The sequence below is a fragment of the Raphanus sativus genome, chromosome 9 (genome assembly GCF_000801105.2).
Source record: "Raphanus sativus cultivar WK10039 chromosome 9, ASM80110v3, whole genome shotgun sequence".
NCBI classification, from domain to species: domain Eukaryota; kingdom Viridiplantae; phylum Streptophyta; class Magnoliopsida; order Brassicales; family Brassicaceae; genus Raphanus; species Raphanus sativus.
In genome coordinates this window covers 22391218-22409070 of record NC_079519.1, presented here as the reverse complement: position 1 = coordinate 22409070, position 17853 = coordinate 22391218, and the positions used below count along the sequence as shown (strand labels likewise).

The 17853-nt window shown below is 32.8% G+C and overlaps 3 protein-coding genes and 7 non-coding genes across 13 annotated transcripts; 3 read left to right on the top strand and 7 right to left on the bottom strand.

Moving 5' to 3' along the window:
• Positions 1-5690: 5690 nt before the first annotated feature.
• LOC108826305 (calmodulin-like protein 6) lies at positions 5691-6707 on the top strand. Its single transcript, XM_018599689.2, has one exon. The coding sequence runs from the start codon at positions 6049-6051 to the stop codon at positions 6508-6510; it is 462 nt and encodes a 153-aa protein (XP_018455191.1). The 5' UTR covers positions 5691-6048; the 3' UTR covers positions 6511-6707.
• Positions 6708-7245: 538 nt separating this feature from the next.
• LOC130500528 (small nucleolar RNA Z278) lies at positions 7246-7358 on the bottom strand. Its single transcript, XR_008939149.1, has one exon. It is a non-coding gene; the product is annotated as a small nucleolar RNA Z278 (small nucleolar RNA).
• A 28-nt stretch (positions 7359-7386) lies between these two features.
• Positions 7387-7478, bottom strand: LOC130500524 (small nucleolar RNA Z223). The gene has a single exon (XR_008939145.1). It is a non-coding gene; the product is annotated as a small nucleolar RNA Z223 (small nucleolar RNA).
• Positions 7479-7499: 21 nt separating this feature from the next.
• LOC130500566 (small nucleolar RNA snoR134) lies at positions 7500-7643 on the bottom strand. The gene has a single exon (XR_008939186.1). It is a non-coding gene; the product is annotated as a small nucleolar RNA snoR134 (small nucleolar RNA).
• Positions 7644-8040: 397 nt separating this feature from the next.
• Positions 8041-8152, bottom strand: LOC130500529 (small nucleolar RNA Z278). Its single transcript, XR_008939150.1, has one exon. It is a non-coding gene; the product is annotated as a small nucleolar RNA Z278 (small nucleolar RNA).
• A 29-nt stretch (positions 8153-8181) lies between these two features.
• LOC130500523 (small nucleolar RNA Z223) lies at positions 8182-8273 on the bottom strand. The gene has a single exon (XR_008939144.1). It is a non-coding gene; the product is annotated as a small nucleolar RNA Z223 (small nucleolar RNA).
• Positions 8274-8309: 36 nt separating this feature from the next.
• LOC130500559 (small nucleolar RNA U36a) lies at positions 8310-8399 on the bottom strand. Its single transcript, XR_008939179.1, has one exon. It is a non-coding gene; the product is annotated as a small nucleolar RNA U36a (small nucleolar RNA).
• A 53-nt stretch (positions 8400-8452) lies between these two features.
• Positions 8453-8595, bottom strand: LOC130500565 (small nucleolar RNA snoR134). The gene has a single exon (XR_008939185.1). It is a non-coding gene; the product is annotated as a small nucleolar RNA snoR134 (small nucleolar RNA).
• Positions 8596-9038: 443 nt separating this feature from the next.
• Positions 9039-9759, top strand: LOC108826409 (uncharacterized). Of its 4 annotated transcripts, none has more exons than XM_056993607.1 (3): positions 9039-9133; positions 9232-9323; positions 9408-9759. In XM_056993607.1, the coding sequence occupies exons 1-3, from the start codon at positions 9081-9083 to the stop codon at positions 9632-9634; spliced, it is 372 nt and encodes a 123-aa protein (XP_056849587.1). In that variant the 5' UTR covers positions 9039-9080; the 3' UTR covers positions 9635-9759. The 4 variants fall into 4 exon arrangements, with proteins under 4 accessions (XP_056849587.1, XP_018455295.1, XP_056849588.1 ...); XM_018599793.2 differs by having other exon boundaries at positions 9399-9759; XM_056993608.1 differs by having other exon boundaries at positions 9041-9133; positions 9244-9323.
• A 1167-nt stretch (positions 9760-10926) lies between these two features.
• Positions 10927-12285, top strand: LOC108825005 (protein TIC 20-IV, chloroplastic-like). Its single transcript, XM_056993759.1, has 3 exons — positions 10927-11053; positions 11144-11280; positions 11435-12285. The coding sequence occupies exons 1-3, from the start codon at positions 10998-11000 to the stop codon at positions 12046-12048; spliced, it is 807 nt and encodes a 268-aa protein (XP_056849739.1). The 5' UTR covers positions 10927-10997; the 3' UTR covers positions 12049-12285.
• Positions 12286-17853: the final 5568 nt, after the last annotated feature.

Here is a 17853-nt window from a genome sequence, read left to right as displayed (position 1 = left end):
ACAAAGCCAGCGCCGCTAACCTCGCGAGGATCCGATCTCAGACGCGCCGGCACGCTCTATTTTAGTACGCGCCGTCAATTGCTTAAGAACCCTAATTTTGTCGCAACTTCAAATCGACCGTTCTCTCAAACCATAACGATCCAAACGACGTGCGACATACCAAATTGAAGATCTTGAAGAGAAGAATCCATAGCCGAAAACCTCCGTCGATCAGATCTCAGACGCCCCGCCAAACTCTGTTTTAGTGCGCGCCGTCAATTGCACAAGAACCCCAATTTTGACTCAACTTCAAATCGATCGTTCTCCCAAACCGTAACGATCCAGAAGACGTGCGACATATCAATTTGAAGCTACTGAAGAGTAGAATCCAACGCCGCAGACCTAACCTCAATCCGTTATCAGATGCGTTCTCTACGACAGCTACAAGCCGCGCCGTCAAAATCAGAAACTAAACCTAAGGCTGCAAACTTCTCTTTCTAGTTTGTTTATAGCTGATTGTTTTTTATATTACTAACTTCTCTTTGATCAATTTGTTTAAGGAAAACAAAGTCAACCCCATTGAGGTTAAAGAGAAGCCAAGGAGCAAAATCGATCGAGTTTAAGGTAAGTTAACAAAATCCAAACTTCTTTTGATTACTTGATAGAACTTGGTTAATATTTTGAAAACTTGAAACCGATTTTATAAAATGAAATTTGAGGTTTGCGATTTGAACAAAGTTGAACTATTGTTTGCTTGATTTAAATCAAATCGTTAAGTTGCTAGATTTTATAAAATGAACCGATTAATATTCAAACCATAAAACTTATGAAATTTTAAAACTTGTATAAAACCCCAAACCGAATCGGATTATGAAACCCTCTAAACCATATCCGACTATTAAACCCTAATCTAAACTGGTTTATGAAACTTATAAAAAAAAAAAAATCCGAATTGTGAAAACATTAAACCAAATCAGTTTATAAATCCCTAAACCAATCGATATTATAAACCCTAATTTGGTTGATAGACCAAATCAAAAATAGAAAGTTTCCATTTTTTAGAAAGTTTCCATTTTTAAAAAGTTTCCATTTTTATAGAAATTTCTTTTTCTGGAATATCCATTTAATAGAATTTTATGGAAAACTTCTCTAAAATTAGATTTTAAAATCAGTTCCTCAGAACATATTACTAAGGTCTAAGCTATGAAACACTAAATATTTCAGATGTCGAATTCTTCCATCATAATCTCAGGAGAAAACTACTTGTAATATGTGCAATGGGCACAAGATATTAAAACCACACTTGAGTCTAATAAACTCAGTGAATGCATCACAGATGATAGCATCGCAAGATAACTCCTGAACACTCGTCATCATATTTGTGAAAAACTCAAAAGTCTACATCTGACCGATGATCCCTCGAAGCTTTGGACAAATCTAGATAATAGAAATTATATCCAAGAGGTTATACATACCAAAACTTTACGAGAATGGATAAACCTCAGATTCTGAGACTATAAATCTGTGGGAGAATATAACTTTGCACTACTCAGAATAGTTTTCGAAATGAAACTATGTGGTGAGGTAGTGACTGATGAAGATATGTTGGAAAAGACATTCTCCTCCTTTCACCCTACCAACTTATTGTCACTACAACAATATAGAGAAATGGGCTTCACTACCTATACATCTTTAATAGAAGATTGTTGCAAGCTGAGCAAAATCATGAATTGCTAATGAACAGTAGTGAAAGAGAGTTTACGAGGCCAACTCCATTACCACCAGCTAATGCACTACCAGCCGAAAGGGCTGATCTAGAAACCAACCATGTCAAGAGAGGATATGGACATGGGGGATGGTCTAAGTTGTGCAATAATTGTGGAATGGACAACCATTTGGCTAAGAGATGCAGAACTCCTAAGTATCTAGCTACTCTTTATCAGCAAAGCTTTAAAAGAAAAGCTAAGATGGTTCGGAAAGATGAAGGAAAATTGTCAAAGATGTTCTCATGGATCATGACAAGTGTGATCGTATGGATCACAAGAAAGGATGATCCAACAAAGCATAAGAGAATAGATCACCATATGGAGTAAGACATGTTGACTCGACATCAAGCCCTTAGTGTTCTTACTTAGTTATTTCACACCTTATTATTTTCCTTTTAAACATTATTCACTTCCTTTGGTTGCTATCTTTGAAAGAATCAATAAATAAAAGCTTTTATATCATAAACAAAACGTCCATTCATGTGAATACCCTTATGATGTACAGTGGATCAAACCACAGACATCTTAAGACACAAAATCCACGATCAAATATCCTATTGCCTCAAAGGTACACAAAGAGAGGAGTGTACAATATAGAGGTCGTGTGCATTGTATTCACATTTGAGGCTATGTACACAAAGAGAGGACGTGTACAATAATCATTCTTATAAGTGAAAGACTTAAGAATTGATGAATGGATAGTTTCATAATGAATCCATGGGCAAAAGAAACAAAGTTTTTCCTTAAAGAGAAACCGCCCAAAAGAAGATTGTATGATGGCAAAGACTACAAGTCTTGGTAAAAGCTAAGTGAACTCACATCTAAAAGTATCCAAATATGATATGTCCATGGGGGTAATTGTTAATCACTCCATGTAACATGGACATACACAATATTGAAACATCAAAAGTTCACAAGAACAAAGATAGTCTTATCCCATTCGGACTAAACTAAGGATAAAGGAAAACATGTTACTTCAAAACGTCCAAGTGAATATAGATTAAAGTGCTCACGTCCCAAAAGGGTTTGATAAACATTATATGATCATGGAGAATGTAGAAAACATATCATGACTCAATGTGGACACGAATATTCATAATGAAAGGACAAGAACATAAAGAAAAATCGCCTAAAAGGCTACATATCTTTACATGATTCACATTCTAAAAGTATTTTTAAGAATGTATGATATGTCCATGGGGGAAGGATAAGAATAAAAACCCACCTTTTATTCTACATGGACAAACACGCACAGAAGTGAACATTGATACCCATCCCATTGACTAAACCGGGTCAAAGGCCAGACACATCTCATCTTAGCACATAAATAAGTGCCATTTATAAATTCTATCGCTCCACCACAGAAATATAAGATGAGAGGATGGGAATAGATGTTGGATACATTTTATATAAGTTCCCCACGTTTCTAAATACCTTGAGCTATCCACGGACAAGTTGATTAAAACCTAGGTACACGGATAGTCACCTCAGTGAATCTGAACATCCAACATTAAGGGAAAGCTGGATAATAGAAAATTATACGGAATCAAAACATCCTTATATTGGCAAGATCCTCAGACTTTAGAATGAGTTCTAGAAGTCCATAAAGTTTATACAAAAGCTAGCTTAATACAATTGCCAGATTCCTGACCCGAATAGAATGACTAAGTCATTTTTACCAGCTATGAATGCACCAAATAAGATTTGATGTTCAATAGAACACAATCAAGTTGCTACTGAATCTAAATAAGTTAGATCAATAAGTTCTAAAGGTAAGATCCCTCGGATAAATATAGAAAGGTGCAAATGAAACCGTGGATGAGGGACTCCTAGACATAGTCGATCCAAAGATGGACAAACCTAAAAGCCGTGGCCACGGATGAGGAAACCATAAGATATGGTTGTATCTAAGGTACCTAATGATGCTTGGGACGCAAAGCTTCAGGGTATTAAAGGTCATAATAAAACCTCAATAAAGTTATATCATGTCTAGGACACAAAAGGAACAAGTGAGTACTCGAAGTTAACAATATACAATGCGCAATGTAGCACTTAAAGATCATGAGATCAATGAGGATCATGAGACCCACGTCCATAGATGAATGCATTCAACATGAGATTAAGATCAAATGGATAAGAAGACGTGGAGTTAAGAAAGAGAGGTTTTGGTCCTATAGTTCGGACACCTCTAGATAGAAAACCAGTTGGACAATGATTCTTTGTGAGTAAAAGAAATCAAACATGGTGAGATAGCCAAGTATAAGGCACGACCATATGCACAAGGATCTCACAAAGACCAGGAATCAATTATAAGGAGATAAGTTCCTTATGGTGGATGCAACAAACATTGAGATTCCTAGATAAGTCTGGCACATAAGAAAGAAAAACTTATACTTACGGTTCAAGGATGTAAACCGCCTAATTATATAAGTCCACTGGATAATATATATAAGTCTCAGAGGATATAGAGTTGTCTAAAGCAACAAAGTTCTCGAGAACTAGAGTATACAAGAATATTTTGATCTAAAGAAAATATCATAGGAACCTCTGAGACACTTCCCAAAAGACTATCTAAAGAAAATATTGAAATGAATGTTTTGGGAAAGATTAAGTTTTGGGACAAACAAATATTGTTTGGGACTACAAAGTAAGTATCTTAAATATACTTAAAGATGAAATCCTTGTGCATGAATAAGGCATAGATTAACGATAGGCATGAACCATTATGTAAAGCCTATAAGGTTCATTGACCCTAAATGCTTACTATAAAGTCTATGGCTCGCCCCACTGTATGGTAACATAGTCCCATAGTCCCTATATCTGGACATAGACCCATTTGGTCATAAGGACGACAAGAAAGTTGTGCCTTAGTCCGTATACAATCCAATGCAAGACTCATGGTCGAATGTTTTCACTTGGTTCAAGTACTGACCCACTTTGTTCTAAGAAGGAACATGGTCACGAGACCACCTAAGATAGGTCACGGATCCTTTGATCCTAGATTGGACAGAGACATATTTCCTTGGTCTAGAAAAGACTCAAGGCACATCCGGATGTAAATATTCACAAGTGAAACTATTGTTAAGTTTAAACTTAATACTATACATCTAAATAATTTCAAAGTGCAGTATGATCATATATGTTGTTAAATGATCAAACCATGAGGCATTGGAAATAAAACCATACATGTCCCTTGCCAAAGGTGTCATTGGCGCCTTGCCTTGATGTGTTTGTTATACACATACGAACATGAGCTTTGAACTAAGCTTAAGCTATGTCCAAATATAAAGGCAATGGGACAGGATTGAAATATCCTTTTATTATGTTTGAGATTATTTTATACTAACCAAATCCAAAGATGTGTTTGCTTGGTTTTGTTTTTGATTATGATACAGGTTATAACATTGGATCCATACATGGATAGTTCTCAAACAAGCAGTATGCACACGTTGGAAAACAAATATGAAGAAGTACGAGTCCAACCAAAGACATGTCAACCGGCTTCTTTACCATGTCTACAACAGCACCACGTCCATGAGACCTTCCTATCAGTCCAGGACGTGCACATTAGAAGACTAGCTCAGAGACTTGGCGCCCATGAAGTTACCACCAGTTTACTCATGCGCCAACCTCAAGAGCATATACGGAGGTACAAATCAGGGGAAGTGATACATGTTGTACTCTTTTTCATTCACCATGGTTTTGTCCCACTGGGTTTTCCTGGTAAGGTTTTAATGAGGCAACAACAAGTAATTGGTAAAGTGTATCACGAGCCCAAAAAGGATTTGGTATCTGACGAACTCAAGATGGATTCAACATCCAGGGGAAGTGTTATGAACCGACTGGTTCAGGTGGATGTTTATCCAAAAGATACTAGTAGGCTTTGGCCCATTAGTGGCCTATCTTGTAGTCCCTATATAAGGAGTTCATATTCGACATTAATAAGACACACACATTCACAACAAAAATAAAGTTCTTAAGTTTTCTTTTTGGGTTAAAGTTTACAGAACCGCTCAACTTTTATAAGACTTCAATACAACATTTCCTCTCCACCAACAAATAACTCAACCCTAAGACGATCTTCTCTCCATCTCTTCTATTTTTATCCGTATTTACAAGTTATTATCTCGACTTTTTGGCTAAGATTTCCAATCACCTTCTCCTTAGTTTCTGAACCTACCCTCATCGGGTCTCCAAGGGGCCAAGAAAGAACTGCTTTCTCGGCTTCTCGGAGTCTCACCATCCTCTCTTTTCACGCTTTCTTCATCCACACGCAACCTCTTACCCAAACCTAACCCTAAAAATGGATTCCACGGAGCTAAAACGTGTGTTCCAAATGTTCGACAAGGACGGAGACGGTCGGATCACACAGAAGGAGCTAAACGAGTCATTCAAAAACCTCGGCATCATAATCCCTGAAAACGAGCTGTCGCAGATGATCGAGAAGATCGATGTGAACGGTGATGGCTGTGTTGACGCTGAAGAGTTTGGAGAGCTTTACAAGTCGATAATGGTCCAAGGCGAGGATGAGGAGGTGGGAGATGAAGATATGAAGGAAGCGTTCAACGTTTTTGATCAGAATGGAGATGGGTTTATTACGGTGGATGAGTTGAAAACCGTGCTGTCTACCTTGGGACTCAAGCAAGGTAAGACCTTGGAGGAATGTAGGAAGATGATAATACAAGTGGATGTTGATGGTGATGGTAGGGTTAATTACAAGGAGTTTAGACAAATGATGAAGAAGGGTCAGCTTTTAGCTCAATGAGCTGATGGTTTATATATTTGTTTTCTTTTTGTGTTTACCATTTTTCTCTCGCATTCTAGAAGGAAATATCAGATGATCTGTAACTGAACTGTCTTATATAGTGTCTAGGTTTGCGAGAGCACATTGTAAAAAACTAGACATGTTCGTTTCTGATGTGATTCGTGAAGATTTTTTTTATAAGCAAACTTCGTTTATACTGATTAAACATGAATATCTGATTCATCAAAAAAACATGAATATCTGAAACTGCGATCATGGTATTTATATTGTTTAATGCCATGTCCAGTAGTCCGAGCATTTTCTAAGGACTAAATTCATTCCATGTGTTGGAGGAATGTTTTGAGGCTTTTTGTAGATACCACATAGACTCAATGCCCATACAGACTTTTGCAAAAAGATTAAAATAATTTATTTTTCAACGTAAAACTGTAAAAAATAACGCTAAGAAGCAATCTTTTTACAAACAAATGGGTTGTTTAACAAAAAAAAATGGCATGTCGAGTCAAATCAAAGTGGCACAAACATTCCAATTTAAACCATACGGATTACATCAATACTAACTCATCAAGCGAACTAAAAAGGATTTATTCTGCACAATCCAAGTTCATTTGCGTGTTGAATAAAAAGAAAATACAGAGGAATAATATACGCCGTTAGCTAGCGTATACTTGATCAATAAAAACATTTTGTTTTGGTTTTTGAAACGCCAATTAAATCAAAAAGAAAAAGAACAAAGCCTCAGTTAGTCCATAAGCTTCATAGAAATTGCAGTTTCTGCCAAGGGGTTCTCCCTGATAACAGGGTCTCGGCTCCACTGCACCTCGCATAATTGGAATATCCTCATCGGCAAGAATTATAAAAATTAAATCAAGAATTAATAGGCTCAGAGTTTATACAGCTTCTTCTATCAAGAATTTTCTGAAGCAGAACTGGCGTAAAGCTGTTAATTTTAATCATCACTGCCAAAACAACACAATAAATCAAACGCGAAATCTAGACATTGCTTTGACACAGTTAAGCCAGATAAGAGTTGAGACAGAACTGCAACACGAATGGCATCAATATAGCAGGAGCTTTGGGGCTTAATTCCTCATGTCTTGTTATTTTCAGACTAGCCCGGGAGGCTAATGCGGAACTTAACTAACACCTAAAACTCAGGATCACGCTCCCAACTGTTAAAATTATTGAATGTCTTACAAATCGATTTAAATGCTACTTGGTGTCACGCATTAACAAACTTGATAACAACAAAGCATGATTAAAAGCAGCATTCAAACAAATCAGTAACAAATAACAATAATTGAAAATATAATGAGAACGAGAGTTCAAATCTTTGTACATATGTGCATAATGTTTAGTGTATTCAATATAATTCTACTAACTAACAAGAAATGACAAAGCAGACGTTAACACTATCAATTTCGGAGTTATTCAGACTACAAGCACATGGGCTAATGAAAGTATATAACTAAACTCAGAATATTAATCAAATAATCAAATTGAAAACAGAAATTAAATAAAAGAAACAAAGCCTCAGTTAGTCCATTAGCATCATAGAAATTGCAGTTTCTGCCAAGGGGTTCTCCCTGAAAACAGGGTCTCAGCTCCACTGCACCTCGCTTAATTGGATTTCCTCATCGGCAACATTTATAAAAATTAAAACAAGAATAAAAAAGGCTCAGAGTTTATACAGCTTCTTCTATCAAGAATTTTCTGAAGCAGAACTGGCGTAAAGCTGTTAATTTTAATCATCACTGCCCATAAAACAAAACACACTAAAAAGATGGAATCAAAGGAGAAGGCTCATATTAAGAAATTCAACCATTGTTTTTCCGATTACTTCATAGAATAAAATCTCAGAAGCGCGGATAATTTTGTAATCATAGCCAAACAACTTCGATCATCAAAACCTAATAAATCATTACAAACGACCACGAATGCGAAATCTAGACATTGCTTTGACACAGTTAAGCCAGATAAGATTTTTAGACAGAACTGCAACACGAATGGCACCAATCTAGCAGGAGCTTTGGGGCTTAATTCCTCATTATTTTAACATCAGACTAGCCCGGGAGGCTTCTGCGAAACCTAACTAAGCCATAAGATCAAAGAACCCTAATCTACAAAGAAAGAATCAGTCGTGAAGAGATGGTTGTGATAAACCAAAGGTTTCATATGATTGTTATATATACGGACAGAGAGCATGTGTTCGAATTAAAACCCTAGTCCAAATTGACGAAACTACCCCGCCTTTTCTTCAATATCGGTTTATATTATTGAATTGATGGGCCTTGTTTAAAGCCCAATAAGCTCTTCGTTTATTATTTTCGCTCTTCTTAAAACAGGTCCAGTTGGTGGTTTAATGTAAACCGAATGTGCCTATTCGTTACCGGTTTGATAAGAAACCGGAGACTTTTATGGTAATTGGGCTTTAGACGAAAGCCCGATAAAACTTTATGGCCCTAAAACATGTATGTGTATATATAAAGAAAGCTACCTCTCTACTGTAACTTCTTCTCTCAGTGATTGTTCTAGAAACTTCTGAAAGCTCTCTCTCCCGCGAAGCAGTTATGGCTACGACGACGATCACCAACCGTGTCTCACTCAAGTTCCTCGCGCCAATGTTCGTTTATCCTCCTCTCATCGTCTTCCCTTTTCTAGTTATTTCATTCGATTTCGCTGCGTTTTGGATGTTCTCTTCATGTTCAATTGATGATTTAGGGTTCGAAACAGGAATCTGAAGAGTTCGAATCTCAGGAAACCAGAAAGCCTGTGTTTCTCTAACGTCGGGAGCTCGATTGTTCCCCGTTTAGGTAAAATGTTCTTCTTGATCGAAGCTTGATTATTGTTAAATTGATGACTGTAAACTAATCTGTGAAGATCTGTAGCGCTAGTAGCGTCATCGTCGCTCAACCAGAACCTCTTTGCTCGTGGCTTGTCAAGATCGACTCGAACTCTGAGGCGCGTAAGAGCATCTTCCAAAGATGAGGAGGAGGAGGAGAAGAGGACTTGGCACTACCAGTTGTTCAGTGTTTTAAAACTGCTGATCAACTGGTACTTTAGGCTTATTTGTTTCTTAATTCTTTTGATCTGGTTCACTTGGATGATGATACTTAGTAAATAAGTTTGAAGATATCAGACTTGAGAGAGGAGATTTCAGTTTGTAAGTGACCTACGATGGTGTTGTTAACAAAACCTTGTTGTGAAGAAGAAATATTCTTGTTTTGGAATATAAGTGAATTCTGACTCTTTCCAAATTTTGCAGAGTAACCTAATTGGCCACTGCTTTGAATTGGTATTGCTTGCTGTCATTTTTTGCATCTCGCGTGTTACAGAGGATGGGGTTTGGAATACCCGAACCCTCTTCGAATAGTTTGAGCCATAGAGACAGTCAAAGAACAAATGTTTAAGTTGATGGAAAACATTGGCACACTTCTTTATCCCCTCCCTTGTAGCCAGTCAGTGAAAGAACTTGTAACGCTTCCATTTATTGATAATGTTCAGTCACTAAACCGGTTTGTGGATCTTGATTATCGAGTAATGTGACAGTAGTAACGAAGATAAGCAGTTCACGTTTCACCTAATCTGTTGGGGAATTTAGAAATGCCTTGTTTGCATATACACTAGGGTAAATATCTTTTCAGCACTTTTACAATCTCATATGCTGAAGTGGGTTTTGCTGAGAACTGTTATTATATATGTCTTTCCTTCAACGTTTTCCTTGTTGTTAGCGATTCTGATAAAATTCTCCAAGTGGAAGTGCTTCATTTGTTTGGAGCAGTATGTAACTTCAGGGCAAACTGCTTATGTCTGATACTACCCTCTCGTGGGACAATACCAAATGTGTGTGGGAGGTGAAAAGATAGCCACTACGCCTATTTCACTGTGTAGTAGATAGCAGAAAATGCCAAACCCAGAAGACCATATGAAAACAGTCTTGTGGAGAGAATCAAGTATGCATCTTCATCTATAGTGTATCACTTTAGTATGAACCGGCAAAACCGTTGATCAACCAAGCGCTCATATCAGTCTCATTTTCGGATGTATAAACACATTTGTTTGACTGCTTTTTATAGTATTTTTTATACTTAATATATTCGTTCAGTTTTAAAAAAAAACAAGGTTACTATTAGCTATCTTTTTCAAAATGAATGCCTTTTTACTTTTTTAGGACTAAATTTGTATTTTACCGGAACCGTTATTTTGAATTTAATGCAAACCGGCCTAGTTAAAATTAAAACTCAATGTTAAAAATTATAAACCTACTTACATTTTAAATTCAGTCCGCTTGGTATTAAGCGAACCGGCCTAATTATGTGATATTGGTTGGGCTTCTATGGAAAGTCCAATAAGATTGAGGAGCGGAATACGAGAAAGCTCCTTAAAACCGACTTAAAATGTTTCTTGCACGTAAAGATAGTCTTTTGATTTATTTTAACATCGAAAACCTAAAAGAAGCTCCCAAGGTTTTAGCCGGAGAAGAAATTATGCAGGGTTTGGCGGCGACGGCCACCACTGGCTCTCTTATTTTCCTCGCTCCCAGGTTTCTTTTTCTTCTCTTTCTCCTCCCCCCCCCCCTCCTCTCCCTCTTCGACATCATAATCAACCCATGTTTACCGTTTCATGATTTTAGATATAGCAGGAAGCATCATAGTCCAATCCTAAAGAAGTATTTGAATCAAAGGGTGTCTTTCCCCAGGCTCGATTCATTCCCAAAACTAAAACTGTCAGAAAACTCAAGATCTCTCCGTCAGATTGCTCCTCTTTCAGGTATTATTTCGACTCACCACATGTTTTTTCACCCTTTACTACAAAAAGGATCTTTTTATAGAAGCTTGTCCTGTGTATGGTTCCGATACTTATCAGATTATTTACTGTTCTAGTGTGGTTTAACACATTGACTTGTGTGTTTACTTTGGATCAGCATCATATAAACGTATCTCTGGTCATGGTTTGCCGCCCATAGAAGAAGGTTTTCGGAGACGTCAACAGAGACGATTAGAGCCTGCGTTCGAAGACGACTTCTTCAAAATCAAACTGCCTAAACTTGCTGAGAGACCAGAGTGGTGGTGGAGGACACTGGCTTGTATCCCTTATCTGATATCCCTCCAATTATCTGATGTTGGGTTCTACGTCCTACCTTTTCTAGAAAAGTTCGACGCCATTGGAAACTTGATTTTCTTCATCCCCGGAGTGATAAACAGATGGCCGAGCTGGTTCGTCATGTTGTACTGTTACTTGGGTTACACGTTCGTGGCCAAGAACAAACAAGTGCCTCATTTCTTTAGGCATCACATGATGATGAGTATGCTTCTCGAAACAGCTCTTCAGATCGTTTGGTGCACCAGCAACTTCTTCCCGCTGATTAATTTAAAAGGACGGCTTGGGATGTATTACTGGATGGCGATCGGGTTCACATACATCTGTGTGCTTCTTGAATGCATACGGTGCGCTCTCGCTGGAGTTTATCCTCAGATTCCTTTCGTGACCGATGCTGCTTCCATTCACACTTCCGGGACCATTAAGGTGAGAAGATGATACTCTGGTAGTGTTGCATAATTGATATAGGAAACAGATTTTGTTCTTTTCCTTCGTCGGAGAGAGGTTGCGTCTTATCAGTACCGAGAGTCTTTTGTTTAGTCTTTTTGGCTTAGTGTCAGACTGTCAGTGTCTCATCTGTAAAACATAAAGAAATCTCTACGAGGGCAGCTTAAATCTATCAATTTTTAATGTCAATAAATTGGTCGGAGTGGCCCACGGCCATGCATGATTCCAAAGCGTGTCTAGTTTTGGTTTTAAATTTAATCTTATGATTTTACTATTGAGAAAAAGAATTTACAGATATTTTTGTTAGAAAAATAAAGTGATTGATGGGTATATTTAGTTCTTAATTGGAATACACATAAACCTCTAAATAACTTGGTTTTGTTAACAATAGCTTTTCTAATAAGTTATTCATTCTGTAATCTGCAATAAATAGGATTATTTTATATTCAAACCCCAGATTTAGGTGAAAATATTTTTGGTATTGCCATTTTTCTTGATTGGGTCTTCATTTACAGCTTTGTATTTTCATACTACGCCTATTTTTTTTGTTTGACAGCATACTACGCCTTTTTCACTTTTGGTACTTGTAAATTCTCCGCTTAGTGTAGTCACATTTAGTAGACAGCAGAAAATGCCAAACCCAATCAATAGACTAAAAGGTGCTTTCACAATCTCTTTTGATTAGTAATTTGACATACGAAGATCTCATATAGATACAGTATAACTTTTTAAATTAATAATCTATAAATTAATATCTCTATAAATTAATATAATTTCATAGTTTCAAATTAAATTTTTGATTCAGTTGATATCTCGATAAATTAATAATTTCTATAAATTAATAAAAAATATAGTTCTGGTATAATCTAAACATTATTAATTTATAGAGATCTGACTGTAATTGATTTCATTTCTGTAACTACGTTCAGGTTCAGGGGCAAAGCCACTTTGTGTAGTGGGATGGCACATGCACCCATAAAATTTTCAAAAATCAAAATTTTATAACTACAAAAAATAATTTTTTTGTAGATTAAATGCCAGCATGTGCCCCTATACTAGACACTAGAACATCTATAAATTAATACTCAATAAATTAGTAATTTCTATAAACTAATAAATTTTGTTAGTCTCGGTTTGGGTCGGTGTAAAATATAAAATAAATCGATAAAATAATAAGATAATAATATTTTCAAAACTTCTATATAAATATATAGTTTCATTAAAATCATAAATTAATAATCTATCAATATATTTTTTGTGTAAGTACAAACTAAAATTATATTATTGGTTTTATACTTATAATGAAAATACATCTATTTTTTAATATTTTAATATATTTTGATAATATTTAGTAAAATTATATCGAAATCACATAACAATTTTATGAAACATAAAACTATACACCGAATAAGATAATAAAATAATATGAAAATCAAATTTCTGAAATTTAAGTAATGTATAATATGGTATAATCAAATATTTTTTATTTTGGTTCTGTTTTTGGGTTCGTTTCTATTTGAAAAGTGTCAAAAAGTTTTAAATTTTTGATTTGGTTCTCCAATAAAACATTTTAAACTGAATTATCTGAAATCAAATAAACTGAAGTTAAACTAATATAACAAAAACTATAATATTTTAAAATGTTCAAACTGAAATCTAACCGAAACTAAAATATCGGTTCAACTTGGTAAAAGTTAAAAAAAAAGAAAAATTGGTAAAGATGATAGAAAATAAGTTGTTAATTAAGAGTTGGGTCACATTTAGCAAAAAAAAAAAAAAAGAGAGTTGGGTCACTGATAGTTATAATTTGCAAAAGGGTCACATAAAGAACCATCTCAATCAGTGACCAATTCTCGTCTTTTCTTCACTCCACCCTCTTCAGTCCCTAGTAATAAACCAGTTTTTGACAAAGCTTAGAGGGTGAAGTGGTAACTAGGAATGTGTACAAATTCAGTATCCGAATTTTTGGAGGTATTTGTGATCCAATCTATTCGTATGAATGATCAATTATCCGATTCGATTCGATTCGTTCTATCCAAATATTTGGTGTTTCAATATATCAATTCTTTTAGATTTTTAACTAGATATCCAATTCGATCTGTGCAGATAAAATTAAAATTAAAAAAATCTAAAATGCTATTTAAATATTTTATTTCAGAAATTACATAATTATTAATTTAATAACTAATGTAATAAATTAAAAAATAAAGTTATTGTAAAACTTATATAAAATACAATAGTTATATGAAAATCTTTAAATATATGTATATATATATATATATATAACAGATCAGATCAGATATCGATTTCTAAATATATTATTTGTAATTTACTTCGTTTTTATGGATATTGCATATTAGTATTTTTTTTATTTTAAATGGTATCTGTTTTTTTAATTAAATCGAAATAAATCTATCTCATTAAATCAGAAACATTACAACTTCTTCTAGGTGGATTTTAAAAGTGGACCTCATATATTTAAATTAAATGTCTTATTTCTTATATATAATACGTACTATAGTCTAACTTTGCATTGATATATTTTCTTAAATACAATTCCTCTATTTGTCCATATTCCATATATGGTTCACATTTATTACATGTCGATTTAAATAAAATAGATTTATTTGTACGAATAAAGAATACTAAAAATATGAATCGTACTAGAATTACCCTATACAATTCATTTTAAATTGATCAGTATACTTTCATTGTCCATATTGATTTTATTTGTACGAATAACATTAGTAGATAATTCATAGACACATAAATAAAGATATTTAGTAGATAATTCATAGACACATAAATAAAGATATGACTATTCTTTAACTACGTTGGGCCTAATCTACTTTCTAAAACAAATAACACATAACTTTATATATTGTATAGAATATAGTAATATTGTATAGTATATACATATACAATAATACTAAAAACAAACCAAACTGAAATATAATATATATCGACAAAATGCTTTGAACCATTACACACAAAATATATTTGACCTCAGAGATAAAATTTACTTTGAAATTATATAATAATTATTTTTAAAAATTAAATTTCGTAATGTACAAAAAAACATAAGTTTTATATCAAATTTTGTGTTGCAATAAAAAGACACAACTCGCGCTTGCAAAGTGTTACGAAAGACAATTTTGATATTGTTCTTTAAACACAAAATTTAATTATACAAACTCGATACTACATAAAACTAAACAATAAAGAATACATTTTAAAAATAAAATCCGTGCGGGTGCGCATGGCCTTTTACGAAAAATCGTAGATATGTTTATATAATATATAAATATATTATGATACACATATTTTATTATAAATAATACTCCAATATAAATTTTGTATGATAAATATTGAAAATATAAAATATATAGCACTATATATTTTAAATAATATATAAAAAATCTACTTTACGTTATCATAAATTTTAAAAATCAAATCTATCTTATTAAAACATGAACATTACAACTTCTTCTAGGTGGATTTTTAAAAGTGGACCTCATATATTTAAATTAAATGTCTCATTCTTTATATATAATACGTACCATAGTCTAACTTTGCATTGATGTATTTCCTTAAATACAATTCTTCATTTTGTCTATATTCCATATATGATTTTTACATTTATTACATGTCGATTTAAATAAGATATATACTAAGAATACTAAAAAATATTAATCGTTCTATAATTACCCTATACAATTCATTTTAAATTGATCAATATATTTTCATTGGCCATATTAATTTTATTAGTACGAATAACATTAGGTAGATAAGTCATAGACACATACATAAATATATGACTATTCTTATAACTACGTTGGGCATAATCTACTTTCTAAAACAAATAACACATAGCTTCATATATTGTATAGAATATAGTAATATTGTATAGTATTATACTTATACAATAATACTAAAAACAAACCAAACTGAAATATAATATATATCGAAAATGCTTTGAACCATTACACACAAAATATATTAGACCTAGGAGATAAAATTCGCTTTGAAATTACGTAATAATTATTTTAAAAATTAAATTTCGTAATGTAAAAAAAAACATAAGTTTTATATAAAATTTTGTGTTACAATAAAAAGACACAACTCGTGCTTGTAAAATGTTATTTTTACAGACGAAAGACAGTTTTGATATTGTTCTTTAAACACAAAATTGAATTATACAAACTCGATACTACATAAAACTAAACAATATAGAATACATTTTAAAAATAAAACCCGTGCGGGTGTGCATATGTTTATATAATATATAAATATATTATGTTACACATATTTTCATATAAATAATACCCCAATGTAAGTTTTGTATGATAAATATTGAAAATACAAAATATATAGCACTATATATTTTAAATAATACAGAAAAAATCTACTTTACGTTATTATAAAATTTAAAAATCAAATTTAGTAATTAAACACATTGCTTACTTAAACACATTAGTACACATTGTTATTTATCAAAATTTTATATTAATACACATTAGCGATCATGTATAACATTTAGTAAAAACAAAGATAAAAAAAAATGAATACCGCTCGGTCGAGCGGATCATGATCTAGTAATGAATTAAATTAAAATATTTTATCGAACCTACTAGCAACCATGGAGCAACCCAAGCGCTGACATCAGGCCCATTTTCAGATGTATGAACTCATTGTACTGTCTCCCCAAGTCTAGAATATTCTGTTCCCTAAACTGACAATTGCTTTAAAGTTTTTTTAATCTAAATATAGTGGTTCACTGTTACACAAAAAAATCAAGATTATTATTATTATTTTTTTTGCTAAAATTTGTAATTATTTATTATTCTTTCTATTTCTTTTTATTCTATTGTAGCTATGCAAACAAATTTTAAAAAATATATTTAATTTTTTACATTTTTGACGCAAAAACATCTTTAATTATCTAACCGACAATAATTTAACCAGTTAAAAATAATATGCAAAATATAAAAGATCATATAACACAAACACACACAATGACTTATAAATCGAAAATTGAAAACGTTATGTAATTTGAAACTGAAAAGAATCTTCAAAACGTAATCGACTGAAATATTTCTAACGTTTGATATATTTCCAACTAAATTCGCATTTTACCTACCCATTATGTTAAACTAGGTGATTTTTCCGTGCTCATGCACGGATATAAATATTTATAAAATTAATATATTCTAATAATTAATTGTTATTTACTTTTAATTTAAAAGTGATTTATAATTTTATACATAATTTATATTAATAATATTATATTACTTTAATTATACATACGATTTTATATATGTTATATCTAGTTAGTTTTGTTATTTTTACAATCAATTTAGTTTATCATTTGAGTATATTGGATTACATATATTTCTCTAAATTCAACTATAATATTATTTATATTAAATATATTAAAATTATAGTTAATTTTCTTATTTGCATTTACGTTGATTGTTGTCTCAGATATGTAAATATATTTGAGAAAGATTATGTATAACTTAAGATATTTTGTGCTTATAAAGAAATAAAAAATAAACTAAATTGTCTTATTCCAAATTACAAAAATTAATATAATGATAATACTCTAAGGTGTCATGCATATATATAAATTTTACAAAAGAACTAAATTGTAACAGTTGGTTAATATTTTATTTTCATTTTTAAATATGTTCTGAATCATCTTATAATTTACATTTTTAAAATAATTTATTATTATAAAATTATATATTCTTATTTTAGTTATATATATGATTTTAAATATAAATTGGATTCGTC

Bases quoted from the DNA above. Each gene is read 5' to 3' on its own strand.
- LOC108826305 (XM_018599689.2), top strand. From the start codon at position 6,049: ATGGATTCCACGGAGCTAAAACGTGTGTTCCAAATGTTCGACAAGGAC.
- LOC108826409 (XM_018599793.2), top strand. From the start codon at position 9,081: ATGGCTACGACGACGATCACCAACCGTGTCTCACTCAAGTTCCTCGCG. The intron at 9,134-9,231 runs GTTCGTTTATCC...TTGATGATTTAG, and splicing joins CTCAAGTTCCTCGCGCCAAT to GGTTCGAAACAGGAATCTGA. The intron at 9,324-9,398 runs GTAAAATGTTCT...GAAGATCTGTAG, and splicing joins CTCGATTGTTCCCCGTTTAG to CGCTAGTAGCGTCATCGTCG.
- LOC108825005 (XM_056993759.1), top strand. From the start codon at position 10,998: ATGCAGGGTTTGGCGGCGACGGCCACCACTGGCTCTCTTATTTTCCTC. The intron at 11,054-11,143 runs GTTTCTTTTTCT...TCATGATTTTAG, and splicing joins CTTATTTTCCTCGCTCCCAG to ATATAGCAGGAAGCATCATA. The intron at 11,281-11,434 runs GTATTATTTCGA...ACTTTGGATCAG, and splicing joins TCAGATTGCTCCTCTTTCAG to CATCATATAAACGTATCTCT.